The following is a 22,252-nucleotide window of genomic DNA, read 5'->3' on the forward strand; positions in this document are numbered from 1 at the left end:
CTTCTGCGATCCGATGCCGATGCCGGTCTCGACTCTTCATCTTCATTACCACACCAAAGGCCTTTCAACAACGTCCACCGGAAGAGAGATACCCACCCACCCATACCTCCAAATCAAAGCCCATCAAAGTCACAACTTAAGAAGCCACACTTCTATACCGTTAAGTATCCCTCCTCCCCCTTCCCCTCTCTCTGTTCCCCTTACCATAAAAAAAGCTGACCACAAGCTCATCCCCACCCACCCTATCACAACATACCTATCCCAACCCCACCCCCTCTCTCACAACAAGTAAATAACCCTCCCCATCCATCCCACCATCCATCTTCCTCGCCCCAACCCTCCCTACGCCTCACGAACAGCGCTCCCACCCCAACCTTCAAAAACCCCACTTCAAACCCCGCTCCCTCCTCCCTCCTCCCTCCTCCCGATCAAGATCAAGCTCAAGCTCAAGCTCAACCACCCGCCAGGAAAGCAAAGGGTGGCTACCACTACATCCCTACATCAACAAATCGCTAAGCGAATGCTCGTTTAGGCGGGAAAGGGTAGGTATCTACCAGTACCAGTGCCAGTACCGCACTTGCCTTCCTTCATTCACCGTCGTACCTACCCAACCCCAAATATCTAGTTGTGTCTCGACCGGTATACCGACCTACCGGTACCTACCTGCTCAAAGGAGAGCGCAGGCTCTATACCACACACACTATACACACTATACACACTATACACACTATACACACTATACACACTATACATACAACCTCCAACGAACGCCTCGAAAGGCCGTCGTCGTCTGTCGGCAAGATTTAGGGTAAAGAAAGGGCCTTTCTTTCTTTCTTTCTTTCTTTCTTTCTTTCTTTCTTTCTTTCTTTCTTTCTTTCTTTCTTTCTTTCTTTCTTTGGTCTGGTCTGGTCTGGTCTGCTCTGCTCTGCTCTGGTCAGATAGGAGGGACGACCGGGATGTTTACAGTGGTACCTACCTACCTACCTACCCACCTACCCACCCACCCACCTCCTCTCCTCTCCCCGAGCCGAGAGAGAGAAAGTCCTCCCGCCCCCCCCCCAGCAAGCAATCGCGCAGAAGTCTCTTTTCCCTTCCCTTCCCTTCCCTTCCCTTCCCCTCCCCTCCCCGCATCCCCGAGCCACACGTCACGTCACGTCACGTCACGTCATATACCGCGACCGGTATGCAGAATAGCCCTACCCTACCTTACCTTACCTTACCTTACCGGTACCTACCGTACTCTACTCTAGTCTAGGTACCTAGTTAATCACAGCACAGCACAGTAGGAAGGAAAGAAGTACCTAGGAGCGTGAGGCTTCTTTGAGCTTAACTCCACATTAATATATATAATTTTTTGGGACTTCAGCTGCCTTCTTCCGTTCCGAGCAAAGCTACCGGTACCGGTACCGGTCGGTACTCTCAGCGGCTTCAGATCAAGAAGCTTGCTTGCTTGCTAGCTAGCTAGCGAGCTAGCGAGCTCTCATCACGTCAATCAGAGCGCAAGGGCGCGCGCGTGCCAGCCAAAACGCAAACGTTTCACCTTTTTTTTTTTTCTCTTTTTTTTCTTCTCTCCTTTTCCAGGTAGTCGAGTTTGAAGATCAACGGGGGCTTTGACTATACCGGTACTGTAGCATGCGGGTCCAAATAGCTGGGGAATGCATCGAGACGTGAAACCAAAATCATTCTGAACTACATTACGGCAATGATGTCCCCGAAGGTTGTTAAGTAGCAGCTGGCCCATTTACGCTAGTCCCAAATCCATAACATCATTGCTTTATCCCATCCTATGTATTCTGTATATGCCTTAAGTCCTTCGCATATTACCCCGTTTCTCATCCTCATGCGTCCGATTGTTTACCCAACCACGTCCTTGGCGCCCGGCACCACCCTCCAGCACCACCCGCACCAACTCCTCGCAACGCCCTCCTGCTCCTTAACCAAGAACCTCCCGGCGTCCTTCTCGTCCCCCCACTCCGGCACACAAGCGCCCACCTTGACCATCCTCACGAGCTTCTTCTTCACCACCCCCCCAATACCCTCAATTTCATGTCTCGCGTAGCCCGGGCCGAGCATCTGCCCGCTGCCACTCCCACTGCAGTGCGCACTTCCCGGGCTCGACGTCGGACTCGCCGCGCGGCTGTGAATATCAATCTCCCTAGCATCTTCGGCGTCACAGTCAATCTCGCTTTCGACTTCGCGCGCAGCAACGCACTCATCGCCGCGTCCACACGGGACGCCACGGTCGCCTTCGCCGATACCGACGCCAAGGCCACCGAGAGAGGGGAGATAGCGAGTTCGCCATTTCCAGATACCTTCGTACTCGTTATCGGCACTCCGAAGGGATCGGCCACAAGGTTGGCAGAGCCAGACGCCTTCCGTGGGACAGTTACAGATCTGCTGTCTGAGAGTATCTGCACCGAGGGGCTTGGTTGGGGAAGCTGCGGAAGAGACTTCGTTGGGGGAGTCGGAGATGCCGCCGATGAGAGAAGAGAGCGGAGCTTTGGAGCAAGGGTTGCAGATGCGGCGGTGGCGATGGCGTAGGAGGACAGGCGCAGGGGGTTTGATGATACAGTTCTGCGATCGCGTTAGCCACTGTGGTACATATTTCAAGTCTAAAAACTCCGTCTTTGGACTATCCAGATTTGAAATGATAGAACTTACCCTACAGACCACCCTTCCGCACCTCCGGCACTCTCCTACCATGTCCCTGGCACAATCCCCAAACTTGCCCGCTCCAGCCCCAATCGTGCCCCCTTCCACAAAATACCAGTCCGCAGCTCGCGCCCGATAACGAAATGTATGCTCCGGGTCAAGCTCCACCTCCTCGTTCTCGCAGTGCAGCGTCGAAGCTATGAGCTGGGTGCGGTACTGAAGGAGGTTGACGCGGATCTGACGGCATGTGAGGGAGAGGGCATCGAGGGTGTTGAGGTCGATGTGTGAAGCCAGGGATATGATCATCCTGCCACAATATCAATCAGCATAAATCACATAGCCATATGTAAATGCGTGTCGGGCGAAGGAAACGTACGGATAACAGGCTAGAGCCTCTGTAATGGCCTTGTTCTTGTTCGGATTTTCCCTCTCCGTCCCTCTCTCTCGACGTCCTGTCTGATAATGCCCTGCATTGATGTCCAGACGCCTCATTACGCCTGCGTGTGCGCGATCATGTTGTATGGACCAATGTCCCTGCAGCAGTTCGGGAGGCTCAGCTTCGTCTTCGAGATCCAGGAAGACGACCATTTTGCTTGGGTGGAAGGTGAGACAAAGTCGGAAAAACTACAAAGGCGCAAAGGAGAAGAAGAAGAGGAACAAGAAGAAGAGGTTGAGAAACGAGGGAGAGGATTAAGGTGGCCCATTGAAGCTGCGGATGCAGCAGAGGGAGGGCGAGAGGATGAGGGATGAGAGAGGAGGGAGGGGGGGGGGGTGGGAGGGAAAAAGGAATGGAAGTGCTGGAGGGTTTTGGCTGGAGGGGTGCGAGCAGACAATGGATGGCTGTGTACCTTACGCAATGGTGGAAGATGGTACTACGGGCCCCACTTTCGGCGGGGTGCCGCTGATCAGATTAGCGGGAAGGAAAGGAGAGTGGGGAACTCGAACGATGCCAACTTGGGGATGCGTTGACCTAAGATTGGGGGTATATGAGGGGATGGGGATTGGGGTTGGGATTGGGATTGGGATTGGGATTGTGCTGCGTTATGTTGTGTTCAAGCCTCAACTCGTGGGGAATTCTTTGGTGATCCCCTCTGGTTCTGTCACCCTCTGCTTCTGTGCTCTGCTGTGTACAGGAGGAATAGGGATTCGGCTCCATGATTTTTTTTTTTTTTTTTCATTTGGCCTTGGATAGAGTTCAGATCTCGTCGGTGCGTGTTGACTCGTGGCATTCGATAGACAGGGCATCAATTCAGCGTCTACGTTTCTACCAACAGCTGTTCTTCTTCGTCCTCATCAGTCGTGGCTTGCCCCGTCCTCCTCGCATACCTATCACTCCGGCCACCACGTCTCAGACCACGATTCTCCCGCTCCGCCCATACCTTCGGAGCATGGTTGAAGAAGTGACACAGCATGCCAGCAACAAATCCAACACCGTCATTCTTAGACGCCAGCAAACACCCCACCGTCATAAGCATGACCATCCACCTCTCCTTCCGCTCTTCGTCCGATGGCGTCCTCTGCTGCTTCAGGCCTTCTTCTTCCGATTGTTCATTTCCCAATGGAGGATCCGGGGTCTCCCAAAGATCTCGGGCGCCGTAATTCAAGCTCTCTCCAACCTTGGCCAGCTCCAGCCCAGCAGCCAAGACCATAACACCCAAAAGACCTTTCGGATACTCGCGAACAAGCCCAATAAGATTCTCGCCAAACAGGAGGCCTAACACGATTTTGAATATTCCGAGGAGGATAATCGAAGCACCACTTCGAGCACCGAAGCGATATTGTGCTGCTAGACCACCCGACCCGTGACAGACGGGCATGGCTCCGAACCAGCCGCCGATCAGGTTCATCAGAGCAACACTGATACCGATTTCAGTCACTCCGGGGGTAGGGATCTGAGGCAAAAGATCCGCAGAGAGGTGTGCGACGGCAACGATGGAATTCAAGGTGGTAAGTGGAATTTGACCAAGTCCCGCGTCTAGAGCTCCAGTTTTGAAGGCTGTCCAAGAAGGTAGGATGGTATTTGGGTGCCACATCCTGAATGAAGGAATGTTTCGCCCCCCCGCAATGAAGAGGGAAAGTACCAGACCCACGAGGAAGATCAAAAGTGCATACGGCACCCTCTGCATTTTCTGCGTGGCGAGGAGAGCTATGAAGGCGAGGAGTGCCCAGATGAAATTATCCTCTCCATTGGGTGTCGTCCATCCGAGGGGGAGGAGGAGACGGGTGCCAGCGGATGATACTAGTGAAAGACCGGCTCCAACCTGGATGCCCTTTACCACGGGGGTTGGAATGACGCGAGTGAACCACCGCAAGAGACCTGTGATGCTGAACAGGAAGACAAAGCCTGAGGTAGTAAAGCCTGCAGATATTGTTTCTTCCACGGAGAAATTTCTAGCAATAGCGACAGCTGCTATTGCCTGACAGGCAGAAATTCAGTTCACCTTGTTCACCTTGTACATTCCATCTGGACAATTGGCTTACCTTCATAGGCTGAACTGGCAAAGGTATGCCAAATAAAACTCCTGTGAGTATGTTCCAAAATCCGGAGAAGACTAGCGTTGCGGAAAGCGATATCGAATTATTGACAGCCAAAGCTATCATTAGTGGGAGGAGTGTTCCGAGGTCTCCCAGGGATCCGGATATTTCGGAGAGAGGGGACTTTCGAAGAGTAGCAATATTGTTGGCGTGCAACCTGCGGATGTTTGGAAAAGTCATGGCCGGATTTCTTGCAATGGCTGAAGCTTGAGCAGTCTACGGGTCGTATAAGGAGATAGGATAGGTATATACAGTCTGGCAAGTGAGAGTCATTGAAGAGTAACTGCTAACGTTGGCAATGCAATCTGGGTATCATGCGAATAACAAAGAATGAGAAAATAAGAAATCGTAGTGGAATTTAAAAAAAAGGGACGAGATACCGATGTTTTGAAGATGAGTAAGGATGGGCGGTCACACGTAGAATGGTGGATCATGAGAAAAGGAGTTAGACCCGAGGCGAATATCAAAGTGGGGGCGGGGCGGAAGGGAACGGCCCGACCGGTAGAGCTTCGGCAGATAACGCGTCGCGTCGGACATGGTCGTGTTTTTGAAAGATCCACTTCCAGCCTCTTTCCGACCCTGATCTCAACATCCAACTCTACTTCTGCTTCTCATCATCAACGATTCCTTCTCTTCTTTACATAATTCCTCCATACTTTTCTCACCATCCGTTATAGGCCATTACCTGTACTAATTCTCGATATCAATTCTATAACTCTTCAATGTCTTCAACAAGGGCCTCCTCTCCCATGAGCGAGTCGGGCGCGACCTCGCCGGCTCCGTTGACGCCTAATTCGAAAGTTAAAGCATTGATGGCTACCTTCGACGACGACGACTCCTCCGACGATGGGATCTTACCTGCTGGACCTGCGAGAGCAAGAGTAGTGTCCGCGTTGACCAGGAGATCGCCTGCGAAAGACAGTACATCTACCGAGTCAAGGCCGTCCGAACACCCTACAGGAAATTTCATGCAAGAGAGTGTAGAGAGTGCTTCCGAGGAAGACGAGGAGGATATTGTACGACCAAAGGGACGGATGGCTGCTAGGATGCAAGCAAATAGTGACAGTTCTGAGGAGGATGGCGAACCAAGTGCTGGGAACGCCAGGGAGAGAGTAAGGAAGATGCTCATGTCGAAGAACAAATCATCATCACCGAAACCAACTACACACACCGAAGAGGCAGACGCCAGCAGTGAAAACGATTCACCGGTCCCACGGAAACGAAAACTACGCGTCGCGCGTGCTGAGTCGAGCCCTGCCAGGAGATCCGCGTCTCCAGGTCTGTTTGTCTCCCCCACGAAGTCTACAACGTCTGATGTAGAGGCTGCTGGATCCGCCTCCGATGCCGACTTGCCAGACACCGGAAATGCTCGGTTCCAAGCCCTTGTTGCGAAGAAGAGAGAGGAACGTCAGGCCAAGGATGCAGAGGCTGCGAGGGAGACAGCGAAGAAGGCCGAGGCGCGGAGGAAGCTTGCAGCAACACTCGAAGATGACGACTCGGAGGATAGCGAGGGAGATAGACGTCTAATGCAATCGTCACGACCAGCCCGCAAAGCCAGCAAGAAGGCACTAGAGGAGATGCACAGAGAGACACAGCGACTGAGCCGGAACATGCAATTGGCACACAAAGCCACGACGAAGAAAAAATTCACCAAAGCTGATTTCTTCGCAAAGTTTAATCGAAGCGATCACAAGGAAGTGACCCCGGAGCCCCCTCGTCCAACGAGCTCGAGCTCTGCTGCACCACCTTCGGATCTTGAGCATAAGGATACACCGCCCACTTCACCCGTAACCCATGCTACCGATAGCAAGGAGGCCCAGTTACTTGCCAGTCATCCAACGCTTGAAGATGCCATTGATGGTCCAGACGAAGAGCTACAAAATCTCGATGAGGCGATGAGAATCCCATCCTTCCCACCGACAAGACTGAATAAAGGCAAAGGAAAAGTGATCGAGAAACCCACCCTGGAACCCGAGGCGAAAGTCGCAGTAGTTAAGAAACCCTTGTTTACTCAGAGACCCGTCCGTGTTCGAGTAGCAAAGGTAGCCGACCGGAGAACGTCCCTATTCGAGGAGTCCGACAGCGACCTCGAGATTATCTCTGCAAAGGCAATTGGTCGGAAGCAGCAAGATATCGACTCCATATTTGATCGCGTACCAGCCAAGCTTGCAAGGGAGTCTCACTCTATCCATACCCTACGGATGTTGGCAGGAGTTACATCACCTGGCAAGCAACAAAACCCGGAACGCAAGTTTGGCCGCAATGCGAAACCTTCATTGACAAACTCGGAACTCCAGATGTCGCTTCAACAACGCGCGAGACAGCAAGCCACTAGGGAGAGAGAGGAGCGTATACAAGCTTTGAGAGACAAAGGTGTTGTTGTACAAACTGCGGAAGAAAGAGAAAAGGAGCTGGCCGAGGTCGAGGACATAGTTGCAAGAGCGCGTCGTGATGACGAGGCACTTGCAAAGCGTGAGAAAGCACTAGCCAAAAAAGAGCGAAAGGAGAGAGGCGAAGCGGACCCACTGGGAGACGATAGTAGTGATGACGAGGATTACAAAGACTCTGAAGGGGTACCCGACGAAGAAGCTTCCGCATCTGGTTCTGAAGAAGAGGACGAGAGAGATGAAGAGTCAGTTGATGGAAGTGGTGAGGAAGCGGAGGATGAGAGGGAAGCTGATGGCCATGAACCTGAGGCTGCTGTGGCCAACTCGATGTTCGACGGCGAAGCCGCTGAATCTGCTGACGAGTGGGCCGAAGATGAGGTCGATTTATCAATTCATGAAGACATGGCCGACGAGGACGAAGAGGAGGAACTTGCCACGAGGCAGAAGACCCGAAGATTCAGGAACGCCATCGTAATTTCAGACGACGAAGATGACGACGAGCAGGAGATGCAAGAGCACCCACCTGCTTTACCACAAGTCTCGCCACCATCACTAGGTACCAAGTCGCCGATGATACCGACCTCCGTTCTTCGCTCAGCAACGAAAACTTTCATTCCGGGAGTCACTGTAGCTGGACCCGCTGGTCTTGGGCTGACACAGATCTTTGCCGGCACCATGGATGACAGCCAGGCATTCGGAGCTTCTGCGACTTTCACTGAATCCGAGTCGCAGGAAGTTGAGTTCAATCAAAACAAGATGGACTTCTTGCGACGTCTCAAGGCTCCAGAGCTCCCGCCTTTCGTTCCAACACTAGAAGAGGACACCCAGGATGCCGAAATTTTCACTCAAACTCAGCTCACATATGTTCCCAACTCGCAACCTGTTGAGACAGAAACTCAAGGTGGTGAGACTCAAATTCGGCTGGACTTTTCTCAATCGCAGATCCACGAATTCGACAGTGTCGTCCATGGTACCCAAGTGTCGCAATTCGCCCCCACCCAAGATGTTGGTTACCAGCACCTGACCCCTATAAAGGGTAGGTTCGTTGATGGTCCACCGTCTACAGCTGATACTTTTGTTCTTGAGCCGATAGGTGTGCCTGCGACTATTGAAAAGACACCTATTGTGAAGAAAAAGGGAAAGCTACGTCAGAGGGCGCAAGTTGCAAAGTTCTCCGATGATGATATTTCCGATGGGCCCGTCGAGGAGGATACGGAGGGGGAGGACTTTGGCATCACCGCAGACGCGTTTGATGTTATGCGTAAAGCTACCAAGAAGGCGGCGAAAAAGGTTGCAGTCGATGAATTCGATAAAAAGAAGAGCAAAGCAAAAGAAATGGTCCACGAGCAGGCTGACGAATCCGAGGACGAATATGCGGGACTCGGAGGTGCAAGCGATGACGAGAGCGATGGAGAGGCGGATGAGTTTGTGAAAGAATTGATCGATGACGAGGGAGGAAAGAGTTTTGACGAGAGGAAGCTTGCTGCGTTCTTTGCGTAAGTCAGCCGAAAGTGTCTCTGGGATAATTGCTAATAGTGGAATAGTGATCGCGAGCGAGCAAGCGATGAGAAGCAAATCGAGAAACTCTACAAAGACATCACAAACGGTATGCTGCGGCGCAAGCGAGGAGCCGACTACGATCTTTCTGATTCCGACGACGGCGGAGAAGCAAAGCAGCGCAGAAAGCGTAGGCAATTCGCCAAAATGCGCAAAGCTCTGCTCGCTGATGAGCGTATTGGCAAGATCGCTGAAAACCCAAAACGACAAGCTTTCTTACGTGCCATTGAGGACCGCGGAAGCGATGACGAACTAGGCTTCCTCGATGACTTTGTCGAGCAAGAAGAGGAAACCGATTCCCAATCCCAGTCCCAAAGCGAAAGCACACCAGCAGAAGCTGTACCCATGGGACCGCACAAACGCAAACATGACGCCAAATCATCAGAACTACCAACTAGAGCCCCACCCCATCTCCGCCGCACCAAACCCGCCAAAAGGCCCTCCAACCTCTCCGAAATCCGCGAATCACTTTCTAGCCTTATCGAGGAACCCAACGCCCTTCTCGCGCCATCGGACTCCGGCTCGGAATCCGAAGGAGAGCTTCAATTTGAAGAAGGCGACGACGACCTCAGCGGCCCTCGCAAGGAGAAGAAAGAAAAGGGGAACAGAGATCCGTTTGCCTTGCGCCGTTCCAGCACCGCCGTTGTGGACCGCATCTCGCTTAAGCGGCAGTCGTCGAGCACGGTGTCCAATAGCGCCAAGTTAGCTTTCTCCGTCAGCTCGACAACGCAAGGCTTTAAAGTCCCGGCTCTATTGAGACGTGCGACGACGAATAACAGCATGGCTAGTTCTTCGAGCTCGAGTGTAAGCAATAATTTCACGTCGGGAACGGAACGCATGGCAGGGGGCATGAGCGGCGAGGGCGTTAGGAGGGGCGGTGGCAGGAACAGCGGTGTTAATTTTGCGGCTCGAGAGTTGGAGCGCAGAGCTGCGGTCGTGAAGACCGATAAGAGGCGGGAGGAGAGGCTGGTAGGGAGGGCGGAAAAGAGGCGGAAGGTTGTGGGTGGATTGTTCGGTGGTGGGAAGTTTGAGTAGAGTGGAAGAGGGGTGTACGTTTCTTCTGAAGGTCGATTATAGGTGTTGCTAAGGGGCAGGCGTCAGGCATGTTGGTCACTGGGTTGGATAGGTAGTCTCGTGGCGGATTGATCAGTCTCACGGGATTGTGTAGAGTAATAATGGGGGTGGGTTTGGATTACTCGTCTGTCTGGCATACACAGGCAACAGCAGAATGTGTTCTTCAACTAAGTCAAAGGTCTATCTATATCAGCATTAGTGAAGCACGTCCGTCCGTATCAACTCCTCTGTATTATTTTCTATATCGACGTTGTAAGCCTAGGTAGGTTATTATCCGCCTGACGTGAATGGAAATTGTCGGACTACTACGGTCGTTGTGGACTCAGCACGGGATGACCTTGGCACATGAGGGTGGCACGTGCACCCGTGTCCTATCCCCTCAAGGGACTACCATAGCTAGTAGGTAGGAAGGGGATAACCATCATGAATACAACAACAATCACGCATAGACTAGTCTAGCAACAATGACCTGTGATACCAACAGAAATCATTATTGTTGGTGGGCTATTCATTGGTGTTATATATAACAAGTACAACTGGCCTACCGAGTGTCTACTTACGGAAGGTGGGGGGAGGATTGTTTCAGGTTACCTACTTACTGGGTATATCTTGGCAATTCGGCTTGGGAGTTGGGACTTGGGACTTGGGACTTGGGTAATTGTCCGTATATTCGTACGCTCGTAAGCTTGCTTGCTTGCTTGCTCTGCTGGAGCCAAGGGCCAGTTCAGTTCAAATTGTAGGTAATAAGTAATACGGAAGGAACTCCGCCACGGGGTTTCATCTCGGGCGGCGAGAAAGCTTGAGCCTGTCTGACTGACTCCCAACCGGATCTGTTGACCTTGATGAAGTTGGGTGCCTTTTGATATGATATGATGTGTATGATATGATATGATAAGATGTGATATTGTTTTAGAGAAGAGGCGTGACTTTAGGCCTTCGCTTATGCCGGGGCCTTTGAGAGTATGTTTAGGTAAGTAAGGTCTTGTTTTTTTTTGTTTTTTTTTCGTGCCCGACGTCGTTAACGACTCGCTTAATCTTTCAGATGAAGCGAAGCTCGGTACGTCTTATGGGCATTGTTAACGAGAGAGAGAAGGGGCTCAGCCTCAGACGGTGATTATCTGTCGTCGTTGCTTGTTTATGTTGTTGTGATGGTTCCGCGCACAGCCACTGACCTCGGGCCTCGGACCTTGCTTGACCCCTCCCTTCGTCATTGAGGTCAAGTCATCTAAGTATCTGCACATCTCGGCATTTCGAAAATCCTGTTTCTATTTTGGAAGATATATTTTCTTGATTGAATAATCCCCCGTATTTTTCACCTTGCCAAGCTATACTGAATCGGCTTAGCTTGGCCCCAACATCTATGGAATCTTCCTCATCTTCATCCTCGTCCTCCCACGCCCACTCACACAACCTCATTTCTCGGTCGCTGACATACACCTCGTCGCGTTCTCGCTCGCCAGTCACAACCAAGCAAATACTACACAACATCACGTAGCACGGCACGGCACAGCACAGCACAGTCATCTTTGCAGCACCGCGGTCACGACGGCGCGCCTGAATTTTCTGTCGGGGCGGAGCCCGTCGTGGAGAAGAAGGAGCCTCCTCTCAGCCATCGCGGAAGACGGCTGCACCCCTCAACCCCAACCTCAACCTCAACCTCAACCTCAATCCCAACCACCAACCTCAACCACCATGGAGAACATGCGCGGCGTGCGACGGAAGGATACCACCAAGGGTCCTCCCCTCCGTATTCTGTCTCTGGGTAAGCGCGGGCAGGCAGGCAGGATCTACCAGCTTTGGAGGGCAGCTCGCTGACAGATCGCAGACGGAGGTGGCGTGCGAGGTTACTCGATGCTCATTATCATTCAAGAGCTCATGCATAGAACATTCGTCGAGATGGAAGGCCGAGCGCCCAGAAGGCATGAGATCCCGAAGCCGGCAGATCATTTCGACCTCATCATCGGAACCGGAACCGGAGGCCTGATCGCCATCATGCTGGGAAGGTTGCGCTTGGATCTGGAGACGTGCAAGGAGGTCTATGTGCGCATGACCAGGAAAGTCTTTGAGACGGACAAGACCATCGCCGGAATACCGTACCGGTCGACGCTGTTCAAGGCTTCGAAGCTGGAGGAGGCTATCCGGGAGTGCGTGAGGGAACACACCATACTGACGCGGGAAGGTAACGACGGACAGGAGCCGGAGGGTCTGGCAGGCCTGAACAGCCCTGTCAGCCCTTTAAACAGCAGAGGTGGGCCGCGGCGCCATGGTAGCAATGCGAGCGTGGCAAGCTTCAGTGCCAGAAGTCCGTCTAGCTGGCAAAATAAGACGCCGGTGGATTGGAGATATGGAAACGCGGATGCCGTATTATACGACAACAGGGAGAATAGGACGAAGACGTAGGATTTCCCCCTCTCTTATCTTGCCAGGTTAACCAGATCTAGATGTGTGACGGCAATATATCAAGGTACCCCGAAGGGTGGCCTACCAGCACTTTTACGATCTTATGATTCACGAAAGGAACCCCCTCCCGAATTCGATTGCACTATTTGGCAAGCTGGAAGAGCTACTTCAGCAACCGGACTAGCATTCAAACCTATTCAGATAGGGCAGTCGGTTTTCATCGACGAGGGCGCAGGACAATATAATCCTGCACCATTTGCGCTGGATGAAGCTTGCGTAAATGAGTGGCCCGGCCGCGACGTCGGTGTGTTTATAAGCATCGGGACAGGCAAAAGACCTACGGGTCCTGGAAGCGACCAAAACTCGCATCTCTGGTATGAAGGATTTATGAGTGACTTTGCAGAGGCCAGACGGCGACTTATTTCGAAAATCGAAGGCTGCGAGCAGACACACCAATACATGCTGAAAGGAGGTCTTAGCAAACGTGGAGTGAATATCGAGAATTACTACCGCTTCAATGTCGAGATCGGCGTCGGGGAGTTCGGAATGAATGAATGGAATCGTCTCGCAGATATTAGTACTGGAACGCGCCGGTATCTCGGGAAGGCTCAGGTGCAGCACATGAATATCGCAGCGGCAGCGAAGCTCGCTAAGGTGCTTCGCGCGAAGGCCCGCTTCGAAAGCGAAAAGAAAGGAGGAAGCACGATCGGTAGCTATATGGATTTGCCGCTTCCCGACGTACCCGAAGCCTACGCAGGAGCCGTCGAACTTGCAGCCGAGGTCCCCATCCTCCCATCGAGGTCCCCTCCTCCACGCCCCTCCTACGAGTCAGGGAACCACGATACTCTTGAAGTCCCCGGTCAGGGCCAGGTTCAACAGAGCTTCTCGCGACGCGCGTCCAACGAGTACAAAGCCCGCCACTCACCACACAATTCCAACTCCAGTATCACAGACCCCAGCGTCGATCATCCCGATCGCCTAATCTTTCATTCTCCCACCCCGAGCCAGTACCATACTGGGGGCGGCGGAGATCTGATCTCTATCACAAGTTTCGATGAGGAGCCTCACCCCCCACCAAAGACACAGCCGGTGAGGGTTGAACCACCGCCACTGCCTCCCAAGACGCCAATACAAGATCTAGGTAGTGACGGCCAAGTTATGGGCAAGTCCAGACCGGCGCTGCCTTACCCGATTCACGACAGACCGCCGCCGGTTGTTAATATGTTGAGGAAGCCGGAATACACGGGACGATGAGATTATGACTGGCAAGTGAATTTGGGAACGCATCTGGCTGGGTGGACAAATGGATGTATGGATTATGATTTTTCGGCGTTGGGATAGGAAACTAGGTTGGGTTGGGCTGGGCTGGGTATACCTCTTGTGTATTTAGCTTGAACATCGTTGACTTGGCAGGAATAGGTTGTGATGTGATGGGATCAAAGTGAGATGACATGATATAATGAAATAATTCGTTTGTTTGTTCATCTATACCAACCGTAACTCATGATCGATCGATCACCTTGCCTTTACCTACCGCATGATTTCACAGCGCAGAGCGCGGTTATATCACCTTGTAAGTAAGTCAGTAAGGTAAGTAACCCTTCTATCAGAAGGAAAGACTCGATTATCACCCACACTCTCTCCCTTCTGGATTCTCCAGGACGATAATCCAGCCATACCGGCTATGGAAAGGGAGAGGTCGTCAACGTTCAGCCAACGTACGTACGACATACAGCCGTAGACGTAGACGCGGCCGTGGGGATACTGAGCTAGCTAGCTGTTGTGATGGGTAGGATTAGAATGTACCTACCTACTTACGTACCTACTTTAGTATTTACCTTGGATAGATAGATATACGGTGAGGTGAGGTAAGGTAAGGTATGTGTGTATGTCTATTTACGGATACGGAGAAACCTTGCGGACAAGAAAGAGCCTTGACTTTTTATATGTATATAGTTTTTTTTTTTTTTTAATATATATATTTTAATATCTGTATATGTAATATAATATAAAATAATATGTATATAGATGGAATAATCGTGTGTTACCTTAAATTCAATCCGAAAGAATTGACCGACTTGCTGTAGATGGTGAGATACCGAAAGGGGAAGGCACGCTACGGGCGAGAAAGCGTAGGTTTTCGAAAGCCGACAACAACAACAACAACAACAACAACAAAAAGGTAATCCAAGAATGGTTCGAGACTTAAAGCCGCGAGGATTGCTCGTTGTTTCGGCACCCCATACAAATCCGTAGAAACTGTACAGTCACTTTTTGACCTGACTCAGTTTGTGAGTTTGTACGCGAGCCAAGTCTGAACTTCGCTAGTCTTGCCACAACCTTTGCTGCAATCTGAAATTTCGTAATCCACTTTTACATTACGGAGAATCCACGTACGTCAGTCAGATTGTACTTTACAGAAAATCACAACGTATCGAAGTCACGAGAAGTACGAGTCGAAATCTCTTACCGATTCATTCGATTTCCTTGATCCTTGAACCAAACGTCGTCTTGAATTATCGATTTGTACAAACCGTATTTTACCAACTAGAGTTGCTACAGACCCAGTTTTGGAGCCCGTTTTCACAAGCCGGCTTTGGAACCAGACGGGCCGCTCCCGCAGATGCAAGCGAAGATACTCTACTAAAATATTCTTGCATTTTGAAGTTGCATAACGAGATGTACAACTTGATCCAATCTGTTTGGCTCGTAAGTATCAACTTTGTAAGATGAGCATTTTGATCTTGCAACTTAAAGATACACTACATGAAGCGCAGTTGCAGCAAACAGCTCCAACTCCCAAGTTGCGAGCTCAAGTTGCCAACTTTTTTCTCCTCTTTTTCTATTTAATAACGCCTTTTAACGACACTTTCTTACAGTAGCCCCTTCGAAAACTATTCTGAAGAAGCGCAATTTACGAAAATCGTTATATCGATACTATTATTACTATTATAATATGATACGCCTGACGCAATCACTTAAAAAGAATGATGAGTATAAAGCTAGATGGATTGCAATAAAGAGGGAGACAAGTACGGGGAAGTTGCCAGGGACAAAGCTGGGCGCATTGGAATTAGGAAGGGAAACAGTACGAAGAGAGTATCAGGGATTTAGAAGAGGAAGCAGTACGGAGAGAATTTCAGGGATATAGCTGCACGCATTGTTCCCTCTAGATAATACAGACAGTAATTTACAAGCGATGCCGTTGCACACCTCACCACGAGTAGTATTGTCGCTGCGCAGTGATCGGTCTGTTTGGCAATTGTACCCAGACCTTGCGCCTTGCCTCTTTCGCCTCGCGCTCTTCATGGAGACGGATTCGCGTCTTCTCCTCCTTCAACACAAGAGTCAAACCTACTACTGTTAGCAGGATTCCAATGGAAGCCAGGGCAACACATACCAGTCGTGGGGTTCCTCATCATGTTGATTTGACCTCTCGCCCTATAGTCCGGAGTAGTTCCAAACGGCCCTCTTCCGCACCAGGCCTGCTCTACCCAAAGCGTGGTAGGATTTGTCACCTTGACTCTTTTGCCATCCTTAGTCATGATAATCCTGGGTTGGAACTTCTCATCAACACCTAGCCCCAGCCCCATCCCTCTCTTGACAATAGCCTGGTTCCTGGCATACTCCAGATGCTCTTTGACATCCTTAGCAGCTTTTTTCTTCGAGAATCGCATCTGCACAATCGCGTCCTCGACGGTCTTGCCCGTAATTTGCTTGGCGAGAGGAAGAAGCTTCTTGACCGAGGTCTTGAAATCGTGGCTCTTCGCCTGCAACACTCTCTCCTCCTTCTTCAGCTGTTCTGTCTTGGTCATCCGCCCCCTTCTGGTTATGTCCCGAATCACCATCTTGCGCTCCCATCGTAGTCTACTCTTGGGATCGGGGTCTAATGACGCAGCCATAGTCTCACGATCCCGTGGGATATTTTCCTGTCCGCCCTTGGTCGCTGCAGCATCCGGCTTGGGTCCGGCAATCTTCTCATCCTCGAAGATGGATGACGGGGAGAGATCTCCTCGTTTGGGGGGGCCCCTAGCAGCCGTGGGCTTCTTCCGTAGGTACTCCTCGGTCAGCGGGTTTAGGTTCTTATTCTTGTTGGTTGCATCCTTTCGGAAAGGCGTCCAGGATCGGATATCCCAAATAGATACAGAGCGTCGTTGCGTCGTGGATGTGAGAACGTCGCTGGGTGCTCGAGGGGATGACACCAGCACGGCGGCTATGCATCAATCAGCTTTTGAATCCACGCGAAATTCCATCGGCAATACATACCGGATCTTGCAGCCCGCCGCGAAGGAAGTTGTAGACTCATGGTGGCGGTCGGGAATAAAGCTATTCCCCTTCACCCACGCAAAGAGACACCAGTCTGTGTCAAAAACTCGTAAAAGCTGATTATGGTCACGTGGTGATATGATATATGTGGGGCAGGCTAAGATATGCCAGCCTACAAGCTCTATGAATAAAGCAGCAGCTCCGAATTCGACAAACCGCGTGTAAGATAGCACTCCAACAACTCGGGGAAGCACTTTAATGGTAAAATAATCACCTTCGAAGCGCGATATTCGGCCAACAAATTCGAGAGTCAACAAGTAGGGACAATGGCCGATCCGGTGGGAGAAGACGGATGGCTTGCGCTCCTCGACGAGGCAAGTAGGACCGCCTGCGACCTTACTCAGAGAGTCGCGGTCGTCGAGCTGTACACACAACGTGCGCTCGTCGCAGAGCCCTGGTCGATGAAGTTGTGGTTGGCCTATTGCGAATGGTTCTGGTCCCTGCATACCGACTGCCAAAACGGCGACGCCGGATGGCCCAAGGAGGAACAGGAAGCTGGGAAAGAGATGTTCTCTATGGCCGCGGCGATCAAGGTATGGAAGCAGGGCGCCGCGGCGACAGAGTACCGAATCAACGACAGCCATGAGCTTTGGGATCGATGGGTCTCAATCGAGCTTGCGCATCTTGCCACCGACCCGAGGAGGGAGCATATCGAGCGTCTCAAGGAAATGTTTTTTATTCGATTGCAGACACCCCATGCAACGTGGGAGGAGACCTCGCAAACTTTCTCGTCATTCCTCACGAAGTACGACCTGCCAGCTTGGGAAACTACGATGGTCGCGATTACAAACAAATCGAGGGCTGCGAAGGATCTGTACAGCAATCGCGCAGACCATGAGTTGAAGTTGAAACGTGCCGTGGAATCGGGTAGTGCTGAGGCGGCCAAGTCACAGATGCTAGCATATCTAGCTTGGGAATCAATCCAGCACTACAAGAAGAGAAAAGCATGGGAACCTCCGAGTCCAATGGTTCTCTTGGTTGCTTTGTATGAAAGAGCACTCGCTGGAACCACTCTTGGATTAGATCCTAGCGTGTGGGAGGAGTACGTGATTTTCCTTACCAGAAACAAGGACCAAGCCGCCGAAAACCAACTACCGCCAGTGCTTTCTGTGATTCCCCGAGCTACGAACCATTGCCCGTGGTCAGGGGCGCTGTGGGCACGCTATATTCTCTCAGCAGAGTCCGAGTCGCTCCCCTTCTCTACTATGGAGGCGATCAAACATCGCGCGACCAATACCCGTGAATTGGATCGCGACGGAATGGGCAGTGTCATCGAGTTCTACACTGCGTGGGCCGGGTACTTGAAAAGATTGACCGAAAATGCTGGAGCCACTGAGGAAGACAGAGATGTTGCAGATATGGGTCTTCCAACTGCATTAGAAGATGTTCGAGAATGGGGAAAGCGAGTGGCTGGAAGGGATAATTGGCAGGGCGACCCTCTGTTTCGCCTGGAGCATATCTTCATCCAACATTTGACAAGGAAACATGCATACGATGAAGCTCGGATTCAATGGAAAAATCTCACCCACACCGCTGCAGCTAATGGATACGAGTTTTGGCAACAGTACTACTTATGGGAAATGGTTGTCCGAGGTCCAACTGGTCCGGTCACACTGGCTACCGATGTTTTAGCTCAAGGCGTTGCATACAGGAACTTGGACTGGCCAGAAAAGCTGATTGAGGTCTACCTCCGGCATTGCAACAACTATGAGCAAATCGACACATTACTAAAGGCAATGGGATTTACAAACCGACTAGCTCGAAACATCGCCAACAGGCGTAAGAAAGAGGCAGAGGATGCCGCGATCGCCTATGCTCAACTGCAACCTCAGACAGAGGCAGAGCCCTCGGCTGAGGGTGAGACGTCGTCTGGGGCGTCGAAGAGAAAGCGCGAAACGGCGGTGGAAAACCTCGATCCCGGCGCCCAAAAGAAGGTGAAATTCGCTGATGAGGACGCACTACGGGAGCAACACCTGAAGCGTGACCGAGAGAACACAACCATTCTTATAGAAAACCTGCCACCTGATGTTACTAGCACAAAATTTAGGCAGTATTTGAAGGAGTACGGACATTTGAATAACATCACGCTGCGTACTGAGGCAGACAAGCAATCTACGACGGCTATGGCAGAATTTAGTACCCACGAGGAAGCACAGTCTGCGCTCTTGCGAGACGGCAAGTACTTCGGCGATAGGCAAATCCGAGTCACCCCTGGGACTGGCCTGACTCTTTATGTGACGAACTATCCGCCCACCGCTGATGAAAATTACCTTCGGAAACTCTTCAAAGAATGTGGTGAGATTTTCAGCATTCGTTGGCCGAGTCTCAAGGTCAATAGCCACCGGAGATTTTGTTACATATCTTTCCGAACCGTAGATGCTGCGGCAGCGGCGACTAAGCTGGATGGCCAGTCGCTCGGTGGTATGTACAAGCTAGTCGCAAAACACTCTGACCCACCTAACAGGCAGAAGCGTCAAGGTGCATTGGCAGAAGGAAGAGAGATTCATGTCACGAGCATAGATCCGAGCATAACGCCAGACGAATTGGAGAAGCTATTTTCGAAATATGGAAAGGTTGAGAGAGTGAATCTCTTGACGAAAGTTTCGGGAGAGAGCAAAGGGGCCGCGTTCGTGTCGTTTGCAACGAAGGAAGGAGCTGCTGCGGCTTTGGATTTGGACAAGACAAAACTCAAGTCTAGAGTTCTCAACGTTGAGATGGCAGGAGCCACGAATTTTAAACCGACGGCAACGACCTTCAGCAAAAGATCGTCTGCATCGCCAGGTCCCGCCGGCGATTATGCCATGTCACCTTCTCCGGCCGCCGCCGAATCCCTCAACACCCACGCTCAGCATACCTCGGGCGGCGGCATATCGAACCGGACCCTTTGTCTCATGAACATCCCCGATACGGTGAACGACGCGCGAGTGCGTGCTCTCGCAGAGTCTTATGGCGAAATTCTAAAACTATCCTTACGACTTGATCACCAAGGAGCGATTATCGAGTACACGGACGCCGCATCTGTAGGTAAAGCCGCTCTAGCTTTAGAGAACCATGAGATTGTTCCCGGTAGGAAGCTCAGAACGGGAGGGCTGAAAGATCTATTTGCGGAGAAGGAAGAGACGAGGAGTGATCGGATACAAGTTGGCCAGGCTAAGATGCCAGCCGCCGGATTCATGCAACCGGCGGCTTCTGTTAGGAGACCCGTCGGCCCTGGTGGCAGAGGTGGCCTTGGACAGAAGAGAGGTCTAGGCTTTGGTGGTCCGAAGACTTCGGGCGAAAACAATACACAAGTCAATGGCCAGCAGAAAGCGGAGGGCGGCGCGGTTAATAAGCCGAAGAGCAATGCTGAATTTAAGGCTATGTTTATGAGTGGAGGTACGCAATAGCTGTGATTCTTAAGAGTATGTGAGCATCAGCCGCTGCTCATCACAATGAATAGCAACTGCGCTAGTCACACCTGACGGCTTCTTTTATTGACTGTGTTCTCATTCAGAGGTGATAACGTATTGACCTCGCTTGAATTTCCCCTTCATCTGCCTTTGTGTTTCTGTTCAAGTTTATGGCTGTCAGAAACAATTTTTGGACCAACCCAACCTCGGACAGCCGAAGCGCCAGGGGTCGGAAAGCTGGCTTCGCCAAGCGAGACCAACGACCAACGACCCATCTTCCGACCCATCCTGAAACGGTAAATCCATTGGTTATCGCCAACGATTGACTATGCCGCCGTACTATCAAGGCTATTGCTCTGACAAGATGGGTACTAGGCAAAGCAATATGGAGTTATCTGCAGGGGGCAGAGCTGATTCTAGCGCTTCAAGAAACGGTCCGTTTGTTTAGAGGCAGTATAAATAAGTAAGTCAATGTCGTGGCGGGCTGGTTTGGTCGTGATCTTTACTTATCGTTCATATATTGCTGAAATGTACCGCAGGTTCTGAATACGGTATACCTTCTTCTTTGACTCAGCTGGTCCAGAGTCAACTGTCAGCTAGGTAGCTAGCTATATTGTGCTAGTACATCTAGAGACCATTATCCATGATTACGGCACCTCCATCGATCAAATAAAAACACCACAATGGGTCGCCCCGGCACCCTCCCCATAAATCGCCCTCACAACCACGATAGAGGAAACATCAAACCTGTCGCTCGAAGTGCAGCGTTCGAAGTAACCATCCACGTCCCACAAGCCCACCTTCCTTTCAGACCCAACAACAACAGCCGCTTCCAACCCTCTCCCACCCCGCCCACCCGTCCCAATGCTACCCTCAACCGCCAAAACAGCGCGCAGACCCGCTACATGACCATGCTGCTCGCCCTCGATACCATCCCGCGCCTGCACAACATCCTCGCCGCCTTCTTCACCTGGATCCTGCTCGCCGGCTTCGTCATCTTCCCGGGGACCTTCACCTCGCTGCGCTCCCTCGAGGACACGTCCAACGAGGCGGCGGCCGCCATCGCGAAGACGGCCAAGAACATCCCCCTGCTCGTCATCGCCGGGACGAGCTGCGGCGTCGGCGCGCTGGGCATGCTGTGGCTGTGGTGGACGTGGCGCGGCAACTACGTGTGGCTGCTCAACCGCATCTTCCTGCCGGGCTGTCTGAACAGCCTCGCCGGCCTGATCAGCAGTCTGGTGGGCGTGTATACGCAGCAGCGGGGCGCGTGGAGCGTCACGGCGAGGATCACGGCGATGGTGACGGCGGGGTGCATGCTGGTTACCGGGGGCTTGTTCGGGCTGTACAACTTCTGGATTCTGGAGCGGGTGAAGCGGCGGCATGGGCGCGAGATGGGGGAGAGTGGGAGTGTGAGCGGGAGTGCGGGGGAGGAAGGGTTCATGGAGAAGATTGGGAGGAAGGCTCACCAGCCGGCCTTGGCGCCCGGGAGTGTGGTCTGATGGAAGCGGATCTCGGCGTGATCTTTTCTTTGATCTAGGAGATGTTGGTGGCAGCGGAGAGATTTGTAAGAGACCTCAGGCCAGACACATCTCACTGTACTCTCCCTTGAACGACAACTTGTATCGGAAAGAAGGAAAGCAGAGATGAAAACCAGCTCGAGGTGAAAGTGCCATGGCGGAGATTAATTCAACCCTCCAACCAAGCACGGCTTGTTCATAAACTGGCATATAAAAGTAATGCAAGGCTTGGGGATCCTACGATCGCCTTTCTAGCTTCAGTTCAGAAGAAAGCTGTGCGCAACTTTGTCAAATTCTCCCAGATAGGGATTCTGAGCGCCTGGATATCTTATTCGCAGGCGTCGAGACTGTCTACAAGGCTACTGTTTCCTTCATCCAGCCAGGAGCGTTAAGAGGCGTGCTTCTTCAATGGTCT

General features: G+C 51.7%; 7 protein-coding genes across 7 annotated transcripts; 4 read left to right on the forward strand and 3 right to left on the reverse strand.

Annotated features, from left to right (window-relative positions):
- Window positions 1–1,854: 1,854 nt before the first annotated feature.
- On the reverse strand, window positions 1,855–3,240 carry L3040_005810 (uncharacterized protein; the record flags this gene model as incomplete). The annotated part of the gene is made up of 3 exons (XM_007296733.2): window positions 1,855–2,574; window positions 2,662–2,959; window positions 3,029–3,240. The coding sequence occupies 3 exons, from the start codon at window positions 3,238–3,240 to the stop codon at window positions 1,855–1,857; spliced, it is 1,230 nt and encodes a 409-aa protein (XP_007296795.2).
- A 668-nt stretch (window positions 3,241–3,908) lies between these two features.
- On the reverse strand, window positions 3,909–5,367 carry L3040_005811 (uncharacterized protein; the record flags this gene model as incomplete). The annotated part of the gene is made up of 2 exons (XM_066154656.1): window positions 3,909–5,069; window positions 5,134–5,367. 2 exons carry the CDS (start codon window positions 5,365–5,367, stop codon window positions 3,909–3,911), a joined length of 1,395 nt encoding a protein of 464 aa, XP_066011505.1.
- Window positions 5,368–5,909: 542 nt separating this feature from the next.
- On the forward strand, window positions 5,910–10,166 carry L3040_005812 (uncharacterized protein; the record flags this gene model as incomplete). The annotated part of the gene is made up of 2 exons (XM_007296734.1): window positions 5,910–9,070; window positions 9,119–10,166. 2 exons carry the CDS (start codon window positions 5,910–5,912, stop codon window positions 10,164–10,166), a joined length of 4,209 nt encoding a protein of 1,402 aa, XP_007296796.1.
- Window positions 10,167–11,897: 1,731 nt separating this feature from the next.
- On the forward strand, window positions 11,898–13,859 carry L3040_005813 (uncharacterized protein; the record flags this gene model as incomplete). Its single annotated transcript, XM_007296735.2, has 3 exons — window positions 11,898–11,967; window positions 12,031–12,601; window positions 12,647–13,859. 3 exons carry the CDS (start codon window positions 11,898–11,900, stop codon window positions 13,857–13,859), a joined length of 1,854 nt encoding a protein of 617 aa, XP_007296797.2.
- Window positions 13,860–15,819: 1,960 nt separating this feature from the next.
- On the reverse strand, window positions 15,820–16,911 carry L3040_005814 (mitochondrial 54S ribosomal protein uL22m; the record flags this gene model as incomplete). The annotated part of the gene is made up of 3 exons (XM_007296736.1): window positions 15,820–15,959; window positions 16,006–16,818; window positions 16,872–16,911. The coding sequence occupies 3 exons, from the start codon at window positions 16,909–16,911 to the stop codon at window positions 15,820–15,822; spliced, it is 993 nt and encodes a 330-aa protein (XP_007296798.1).
- Window positions 16,912–17,197: 286 nt separating this feature from the next.
- L3040_005815 (uncharacterized protein) lies at window positions 17,198–20,317 on the forward strand (the record flags this gene model as incomplete). Its single annotated transcript, XM_007296737.1, has 1 exon — window positions 17,198–20,317. One exon carries the CDS (start codon window positions 17,198–17,200, stop codon window positions 20,315–20,317), a length of 3,120 nt encoding a protein of 1,039 aa, XP_007296799.1.
- A 686-nt stretch (window positions 20,318–21,003) lies between these two features.
- L3040_005816 (uncharacterized protein) lies at window positions 21,004–21,819 on the forward strand (the record flags this gene model as incomplete). The annotated part of the gene is made up of 1 exon (XM_007296738.1): window positions 21,004–21,819. One exon carries the CDS (start codon window positions 21,004–21,006, stop codon window positions 21,817–21,819), a length of 816 nt encoding a protein of 271 aa, XP_007296800.1.
- Window positions 21,820–22,252: the final 433 nt, after the last annotated feature.

Source organism: Drepanopeziza brunnea (genome assembly GCF_022702325.1).
Source record: "Drepanopeziza brunnea f. sp. 'multigermtubi' strain 214-2 chromosome Unknown ctg9, whole genome shotgun sequence".
In the NCBI taxonomy this organism is placed as follows: Eukaryota; Fungi; Ascomycota; class Leotiomycetes; order Helotiales; family Drepanopezizaceae; genus Drepanopeziza; species Drepanopeziza brunnea.